This window comes from Notamacropus eugenii, chromosome 7, assembly GCF_028372415.1.
Source record: "Notamacropus eugenii isolate mMacEug1 chromosome 7, mMacEug1.pri_v2, whole genome shotgun sequence".
NCBI classification, from domain to species: Eukaryota; Metazoa; Chordata; class Mammalia; order Diprotodontia; family Macropodidae; genus Notamacropus; species Notamacropus eugenii.
This window is the reverse complement of record NC_092878.1, coordinates 123043565-123053180: the sequence shown is the minus strand read 5'-3', so window position 1 is coordinate 123053180 and position 9616 is coordinate 123043565. Positions and strand designations below refer to the sequence as shown.

Here is a 9616-nt window from a genome sequence, read left to right as displayed (position 1 = left end):
AGTTAATGCAGTCTTAAGCTGCTCCAAGAGGAGCTATTTCCAGAAGGGACAAGGTGAGAGTCTTCACAGTACTCTGCCCTGGTCAGACTTTATCTGTAGCATTGTACTTCCTTCGGCATCCACGTTTTAGGACATTTATAAGCCAGGAAAAGTCTAGAGGAGGCCAACCAGGATCATAGGGAAAAGTCTCAAGTTCACACTGTATATTAATCAGTTGAAGGAACTGGATGTGATTTTAGCCTGGAGAAGACCATGTTCTGGGATAACATATGAGCTATCTTCATGTATTTGAACGGTTATCATAAGGAAGAGGTTTTAGACTTGGCTCTCCTTGGTTCCAAAGGGCACAAGTAGGCACCATTAATAAAAGTTACAGAGGTAAATATAGGCTTCATGTTACAAGGAATGTCCACATTACTAGCATTAGAGACCTACTGGAGTTCTACGTTACTCAAATACTCTTACCAAGTATCGTATCCTAAACAAATAGAGCTACAAAAAAGGGAAAGAAGGGATTATCTTGAGAGGTGGTGGGTTCGTCCTCAATGGACATCTTCAAGTAAAGAATGTGTGACCACTTTGCTGGGTATACAGTAGGAGACTGGGGGGTAGGGGCAGGGATTTGACTATATAATCACTGACTTCCAGCTCTGAAAATCTGTGATTCCTCTACAAATCTAGCTTTGTTAAAAATAAAGTCTAACTAATTACTATCAAATTACCAGCTGTACAAAGTGACAAATAATTGTGAGCAACAATCAAAGAAACAGATATCTTAAGAAATCCCATTTGCATTGTGAGGCACTTCCCTCCCAGGTCACTACACCAGCTTGCTTCAATACTCCAAATGGAAACGAAAATCAATATACAATTGCCTTCTTTATTAACCTCTGAAATCTTACAACAAAGTTTGATAGATTTACCCATCAAAGATCTTTTAGTCTACCATAGTTCTAAAAGGGCCAAAAAGTACTTTTTTTCCCCTCAGAAAATGTTAAAAGACAGCTTCAACTAGGACACTGTAGAGGCTTAAATCTGAAAGAACTATAGTTTTTCTTACACTATTAAAATGCTATGATTATCTATGAAATGCATTTGTGTGTATTGGTGAAGATACAAAGTGGCAAGTGATCTATCTCATTTTCCTTGTATCCAATAAAAAAAAGGAAAATCTCTACGTTTAAGACCAGTTGTTCATATATAGCTACTCAAACTTTACTTCCCAAACTGTAAAAAAATAATAAAATAGAAGCTTAAATATTATGCAATAGCAATATTTTTATGTATACCTCCAGCACTTAATCAGACTACGCAGCTTTCTCTGAGATTCCTTACTAAATGACTGGATAATAACACTGCTGCTGTACTTAACATAAAAACAAACCAAGCATCACATGAAGGTCCTGGAGCTGAAAAGCATTTTCTAATGTGGTGGGATCAAACAACGAGGACAACTGGTCTTCTTGCTGCTACTTGTACATGACACTCCATGTCTGGACTGAGTTTTCCCTACCTGCGTTCCCCTTACCTGGGACCCCAGCCCCCCCATCCCTGCCTTCTTTCTAGCTTCCTTCTGGTTTCATCTAACATCCCATCTTCTGTAGAGAAGTCTCTCCCAGGCCTCCTTAATCTTAGTGTCTTCCTTCTGAAACTAATACGGACTTCCCTGCTGTTCCTCACACATGACATTCCATCTCCAGACTCCTACTATTTTCACTACTGGCTGTACCCCATGATTGGAATGCTCTCTCTCATTTCTGCCTTTTGGCTTCCTTCAAGTCACAGTTAAAACCCCACCTTCTAGAAGATGTCTTTCCAGCCTCCTTAATCTTAGTGTCTTCCTTGAGACCAAGTCCAATTTATCCTACCTATCTATCTAGATACATATTGGACATAGTTGTTTGCATTGTACTATGAGCTCCCTGAAAGCAGGGACTGTTTTTTGTTGTTTTGGTTTTTTGTTTTTCTTTGTATCCTCAGAACTTAGCACAGTGCCTCATACAAAGTTAGTACTTACTAAATGCTACTTGACTGACCAACCTCTTCAGGTATTTGGTCCAGAAATAAAGCCTAACATTATACCAAACTCAACTTTCCTCTAAGCAGGAAGAGAAGAGACCTCATTTTTGCCAGCTTGACCTGCATTATTTTAACTACTTTATGCTTGAAAAGGCACTTGAAATCAAGAAAAGAAAAAAAAATAGCAGAGAAACTTCATTTTTCCAGCCATTCATGAAGAAGGTATAAGATGCAGAAGATGTGTCAAAAGATAACAGAACTGGACAAGCTCAGACAATGAAGCAAACTGAACCAAATCCTATGCAGTAAAAATTGTTTTGCATTTAGAAACAAAGAAAAAAAATGCAGGCAAAGAAGCAAGGAAAGCAATATCATAAATAAAAAGCCAAAAGTTTAATTCTGTTGCATAAAATCAGCTGATTCTGGATTTACATACATAATAAGGAAGCTTTAGATCACAATGGTTTGGGGCTCAATAAAGGACCAGAAATAAAAAGTCTGATTATATTTCAGAGTAGTAAAATTTATAATTGCTACAAATGTCTTGCAGCTCAGTTACAGTACAAAAGCAAGATCAAGCCATCTCTACACTGTTTTGATAGGGAGTATGGGACAGAGGGTGTTTTGTTTCTAAAGGGAGGGGAAATGTTTCCTTCCCTTTTAAAGGATAATATCAACATAAAAGCTGCAAAAAAAACATGGAAAAGAAACATAAATCATATAAAAAGGCAAGATTCTAAAATCCTAATGTGGGATTACAAACCATAATAAAATGCAAAGATACATTAAAATCAGCAGTATATAATAGAACCCATAAAGCAGGCAAAAAATAAAAAGGATTCTAAGTTAAAGGGAAAAGATTTATTTTTAAGGAATGATGTCCTCCCAGACACCACAGTAAAGCTGTGCAAATGGTAATTGTGTGGTCCCCTTTCTGTTAATAAATTGAGCATCAAAGGTTGATGGGTCATTAATAATGTTTAGGCATTCTCCAAGGATTTGTAGTACTCAGTCAGCACAGTCCACGCTTTGGGGGCCATGAAACCTTCAGGAGGTTTCTGTCCTTCTCGGGCAAGTTTCCGCATTCGGGTTCCCGAAATAAATTCAAAGTCTTCATGACTGAAAAAGAGAAAGAAAAAAAATGTAGTGAAAAAAAGCATTTCTGCACACAGCCAGGATTGGGTTCAAGTACCTCTCAGTGCACCAGGCAATGTGCTGCCAAAAATGTGTGGACTTCCTCTTCCAGGAGTTCCCATCCCTGCTGCCTGCAGATTTATTTTGCCTTCCTTTTTGTCCCCAGTGCATAGCACAGTTCTTGGCACTGAGCTTACTAAGTGATCACGGACTTAATCATGACAGCAGCTTAGCAGGAAACCCACTTGGTTAACATGTAAATGCAAACGTGATTCCAGAAAGTGATGCAGGTAACGTTAACATACAACATCACATGCTTTTAGTCAAGAAATGTTTTTCTCTCGTTAAATTCAACTTGCCAACGCAGACTGAAAATATTTCCAGAAAATTGCTAACCTGAAACTCAAAATGCAACTCTCATGTCAGAACTGAACCAAGGGTAGAGGGAATTACAATTTCTTAAACAGCAGTTAAGTGGCAAAATTTATATTTTACCGTGAAAGTAATGTCAAGAGAAGATAGAGCTCTGCATTGCTTCTTAATAACAAGATCTCAAAGCATAGAATAAGATAAATTTTAGTCTTAAAAAAGCACAAATACCCCCATTCTGACCCTAAACTAAAAACTGGCACGTATCTTCATAACAATGTCAATCCAGATATAAATAATCCTTGGTCTTCTTAGATTTAGACCAAGTTTCTGAGCTGTACACTTTCCATCAGGGGTGTGTTGGTAAATATTTAACAAGTGGCTTGGAGGAGAGGAATGAAAAATGTACAGCAGAATTTTAAGTTTAATGTGCATTATGAACATTTATTCCATCTTTCTTAAATCTAGACAATTAAAAAAACTCAATAAATTGAGCAGTGGTCTGTGGCACTTGCAGATTTTAGGTGTAAATACTCACTGAAAATTTAATAACCAGGTCTCAAGAACCAATTTGGGTTGACTCTGGCACATTCTTAGTTTTCAACCACTCTTAGAGCTCCAGGACTAAGTAGAGATTTGTACACCTTTGGGTCAACCTCTTAAGTCTCCCTCTTCCTTTGTATTAAGGGACCAATGAAATCATAATAAATGATGACGTGGTCACTGGCACTGCTGGTTGTCCCGTGATCATTCTCTCTTCAGAGAAATGAGATGATCTGTGAAAACCCACACGCTAAAAGACACGCTAAGGCCAAAGTAGCTACTTACTGGGTAACACGACAATGTGAAAACCATTACAAGGTGCAAGGAACTCTAAGGAGAAGACAATGTAAACATCAACAAAGCTCTCACAGCTGGCTGGATGTAGGAGACATCAGGGTTCAAATTAAGACGAGTTAGGGTTCTTCCCCTTCCTTTTCTGACATGACGCAAACCTCACCACAACTGACCGCAGATGTTAATTCCAGTAGAAATTACTGTGAAAAATAAATGCAGGGTGCAGCCAAGAAGGCGGAGTGAAAGTAAGGACTTGCCTGAGTTCTCTCCCAAACAACCTCCAAATACCTTTAAATAAGGACTCAAATTCTAGAGCATAAAACTCACAGAAAGATGGGAGTAAAACAACTTCCCAGACCAAGACAATTGAGAAGGTTGGCAGGAAGGATCTGTTGCACGAGAGTGAGAGAGACCAGTACACCACAGACCTGGCCCCAGCAAACCAGGAACAGGCCTTGGGGGTAACTGAATCAGTGGCAGGAGTGGCAGTTTCCAGTCCTCTCAGTCCACAGACAGTAAAAGGATTGGACAACGGGTCAGAAGGAGATTTATAGGGATCATCCTTTTATTGGCACAAGAGGCAGGACTCTTGCACTGCCTATATTTGGATCTGGGTCACACTCTTGGATCACAGTCCCAGTGCAAGGAGTATTAACACAGCAGAGATCACAGCCCCAGGGGAGCAGGAAATCTGGCCACAGTTCCAGGGGGGTGTGAGAGTTTGTGGTCATTCACAGGTATATAGTGCTTAGTACAAAAAAGTAGTAAACACACCTCTCCTTAGAATCATACCTCCTTGGACAAACCAAAAACTTACCGTTCCACAGAATTTACCTCTGAAACAGATGCACAAATAACCTGAAGTTTGAGAAAATCCACCCTCCACTTGAAAAGCAGAGCCCCACTTTAGCACAGAGTTAAAAGTCAAGCAAGAGGACAGAAAATCAGCCAACAGAAAAAAAAAATCTGACCACAGAAAGTTACTATGATGACAAGGAAGATAAGAACACAAACTCAGAAGAACAAAGTCAAAATTCCTGCACTCCAAGTCTCATAGGAAAATATGAACTGGCCTCAGACCATGAAAGAGCTCAAAAAGGATTTTAAGAATTAAACAAGAGAGGCAGAGGAAAAACTGGGAAGAAAAATGAGAATGATACAAGAAAATAATGAAACATGAGTGAACAGCTTGGTAAAAGTAAGCACAAAATAATACTAAAGAAAACAACACCAAAAAAAACCAAAATAGACCACACAGCAAAAGAAGCGCAAAAAATCCAAAGAAGGAAAAAATGCCTTGAAAAGCAGAAATAGCCAAAAAAGACGTCTGAAAATTCACTGAAGAGAATTGCTTAAAAAGTAAATCTGGCCAAATGGAAAAGGAAGTACAAAAGCTCACTAAAGAAAATAATTCCTTAAAAGTCAGAATTGGGCAAACTGAAGCTAATGACTTTATGAGACATTAACAAACAATCACATAAAATCAAAAGAATGAAAAAATAGAAGCCAATGTGAAATATCTCATTGGAAAAACAAGTGACTGGAAAATGGATCTAGAGAAATAAAATTTAAGAATTATTATATGAAATTATTATATGAAAGTCACAATAAAAAAAAGTCTAGACATCATCTTTCAAGAAAATATCAAGGAAAACTGTCTTGATATTCTAGAACCAAATGGAAAAACCAATCACCTCCTGAAAGAGATCTCAAAATGAAAATTCCAAGGAATATTGTAGCCAAATTCCAGACCTCCCAGATCAAACAGCCAAAAAGACAAAATACACATATTGTGGTGCCACAATCAGGATAACTAACACAAGATTTAGCATCTTCTACATTAAAAAATCAGACAGTATAGAATATGATATTCTGGAGGACAAAGAGCTAGAATTAAAACCAAGAACCTCCTACAAAATCACCAGTAAAACTAAGTATATAATCCTTAAGGCTTGGGGGAGATAGAGGGAAATGGACAATCAATGAAATAGAGGATTTTCAAGAATTCCTGATGAAAACACCAGAGCTGAGAAGAAAATCTGACTTTCAAATCCAAGATGCAAAAAAAAAAAAAAAAAAGTGTAAAAAGGAAAGAGAAATCATAAGGGATTAAATAAGGCTAAACTGTTTATTTCTACATGGGAAAATGATATTTATAACTCCTAAAAAGTTCTCCCTGTTAGGGTAGCTGGAAGGAGTACAAAGATAGAAAGCAGAGGTATGAGTCGAACGTGATGGTATGATTATCTAAAAACCTAATTAAGTGATAAGAAAGAACAATGCCCTGGGAGACAGGGAAAGGGAGAGGCAGAATGGAGCAAGTTATGTGACACAAAAGAAGCCGGAAAGAGATTTTACAGTGGAGAGGAAAACGGGAAAAGTGGTGAGGGGATTACATGGGCCTTACTCTCATTGGAATTGGCTCAAAGAAGTAATAATATACGCACTCATTTGGGTGTAGAAATCTATGTTACCATGAAGGAAAATAGCAAGGAAGATGGATGGGGGGAGAGGCAGAGGTGATAGAAGGGGGAGTTTAGGGGAAGTAAAAGTCAAAAGCAAAACACTTTTGAGAATGGAGAGAGAGAGAGAGAGAAAAAGAGAGAGAGAGAGAGAGAGAGAGAGAGAGAGAGAAAACAGGATAAACAAGGAAAATAAAATGAAGGGAAATACTGTGAAAAAAATTTTTACAGTGAGTTTCTCTGACAAAGACTTCGTTTCTCAAAAATATAGAAAACTGAGTCAAATTTACAGAAATAAGAGCAAGCCTCACCTAATAAAAGGTCAAAGGATATGAACAGGCAGTTTTCAGACAAAGTAATCAAAGCTATCTATAGTCATGTGGGAAAAAAAATGCTCTAAATCACTATGGATGAGAGAAATGAAAATTAAAACAATCCTGAATTACTCACCCCAGAGCCATCAGATTGGCTAATTTGACAGAAAAAGAAAATGACAAATGTTGGAAGGGATGTGGAATTAAAATACTAATACACAACTGGTGAAGTTGTATCCCAATTCAACTATTCTGGAGAGCAATTTGGAACTATGCCCAAAGGGCTATAAAATCATGCATACACTGATTAAGCAATTCCACTACTAGGTCTGTATACCAGAGATCAAAAAAAAAAGAAAAGAAAAGAAAGAAAAGGAAAGGAAAGGAAAAGGACCTATGCGTACAAATGATTGTGATGGAATGTCATTGTGCTACATGAAGTGACAAGACTTACGCAAACTGATGCAAACTGAAATGAGCAGAACCAGGAGAACATTAGCAGCAGCGTAGGATGGATACAATAATCCAAGACAATTCTGTAGGACTTATGATGAAAGGTGTTGCCTTTGGGAAGTGGGGAGATTTGAAACTCAAAATTTGACCAAAAGGAATGTTAAAATTGTTTTTTTTTAACATGTAATTGGGAAAAAATATCAAGTAACAAAAATAAATGCAACCAATCCTTCGTTAAACAACAAAAACTGTTGAATTTTAGTTCTGTGAGGACATAGCATACTATGGAGTTGATCCCAACCATCAAGCTACTAAGAAGCAAGGAAAGGGTAAAACATTTTAAATGTAAGATCTTTAGGTTCCAAAATTATATTTTTCAATAAGATCAGCAAATATTTCACATATTAATTACCCTAGTAACATTAATTATCCTAATATCACACACGTACATTATTATTGCACCTGCTAATTCACTCACTCACAAAAACTACAAAGAGAACATGGCAAAAGGCAAATTCTAACGGACTAAAAATGAAGCAAGATTTAAGCTCAAGATGATAAGCTTGACACAGTGGAAACATCAAGCAGAACCTAAGGTCAAGAAAGATGAATTTGAATCCTACTTCAAAGGACATTATTATGTGGCCGTTAACAGAAGACAATCCCCTAAGAGTCTAAGTCTATAAAATGAAACATGAAACTACCCACCTTAAGGGTACTTGTGAGGAAACTGCTTTGAAAATCTTAAAGCACTACACAAGTGTGAATAATTATTTAGTGGAATATGTTGACATAACAAGAGAAAACTGGATATCTGATAGTACTAGCATATCATGTGTATGTATGGCTATAACACATTTATACATAATATACAGAATGTATGTGTGTGCACACACATAACCAAAAGTCTCAGGGCAATCATATCCCAAGACTTTCAGGATACCCTAGATTACTAAATAGCAAAAGTTAGAAGACCCAATGGCAATAGGGGAAGTTGATCTATACTTATACACAAATCAGCCCTTTGGCTAAAACAACTAATGATTTCTTAAAATCTTCATTTGCAGATAGAGCCACTTACACTGTGTAAAGGACAGTGCTAAGCACTGTGGTCACTGTGGCATAAAAATGAACAAAGTGTGGCCATTTCTCACACAATCGATTTCAACAAAAATAAGATCAGAAAGACAAACTTAATCCCCATCCCTTGGCACTGTTCTCCCTCTGGGGAGGCACTGAATGAATGTTTACTGAATGGGATATCAGAGTTAACTTCTGTTCACAGCTCTTAGCCTTCATTGCATGGACTGAAAGAGCAAAGTGATTCACCATACTATCAGGCACTCTTGGCAGGTGTTCAATAAACATGTTAGATGAATAAACATTTAGAAAAGCTTTCTATCAAAGAGTTCAGTTTGAGGGAGTGTCCCACTTCAACTACTTGTTTTACAGATATCAGATGAAGACTACATCTGTTTGGTTCTGATTCTGATAATGGTCATCACACAAACCCCACCCCCACCTAATAATTAATTCTAGGGATCTTAGCATAATCTCCAGCCTCAACCCCCACCATCTTCTAAGATCTGACCTCTAGTCTAACACAATCTATTAGTTACTGAGATGCCCCAAACCAAAACAAAACTTTTAGCTCCAACTTTATTTGCCAATTGAGAGGGCACTGGTACAGCAGTTTATTAGATGAGAAATCCTCTATAAAGAGATGAAAAGTGTCATGCAACTGTCCCTACACAGTTTTCTAGCTTGTTCTAAACTAGATCATAAGATCACAGATCTAGAATCAGAGATTCAATAAACATTTTTAATTTATTTATTTTTAGTTTTCAACACTCACTTCAACAAGACTGAGTTTCCAAATTTTCTCCTTCTCTCCCCTCCACCCACCCCAAAACTGCATGAATTCCAATTACCCCTTCCCTCAATCTTCCCTCCCTTCTATCACACTTCTCCTTTCTCTCATACCCTTCCCCTCTATTTTCTTGTACAGCAAGATAGATTTCTATACCC

General features: G+C 37.5%; 1 protein-coding gene across 3 annotated transcripts in view; it reads right to left on the bottom strand.

Moving 5' to 3' along the window:
• Positions 1–2390: 2390 nt before the first annotated feature.
• Positions 2391–9616, bottom strand: part of PAPSS1 (3'-phosphoadenosine 5'-phosphosulfate synthase 1) — a 127062-nt gene continuing 119836 nt past the window's right edge. For all 3 annotated transcript variants that reach the window (XM_072622536.1, XM_072622534.1, XM_072622535.1), the window contains one exon: positions 2391–3138. In XM_072622536.1, coding sequence (XP_072478637.1) covers positions 3000–3138 — 139 coding nt within the window. In that variant the 3' untranslated portion in view covers positions 2391–2999. The remainder of the gene's footprint in view (positions 3139–9616) is intronic.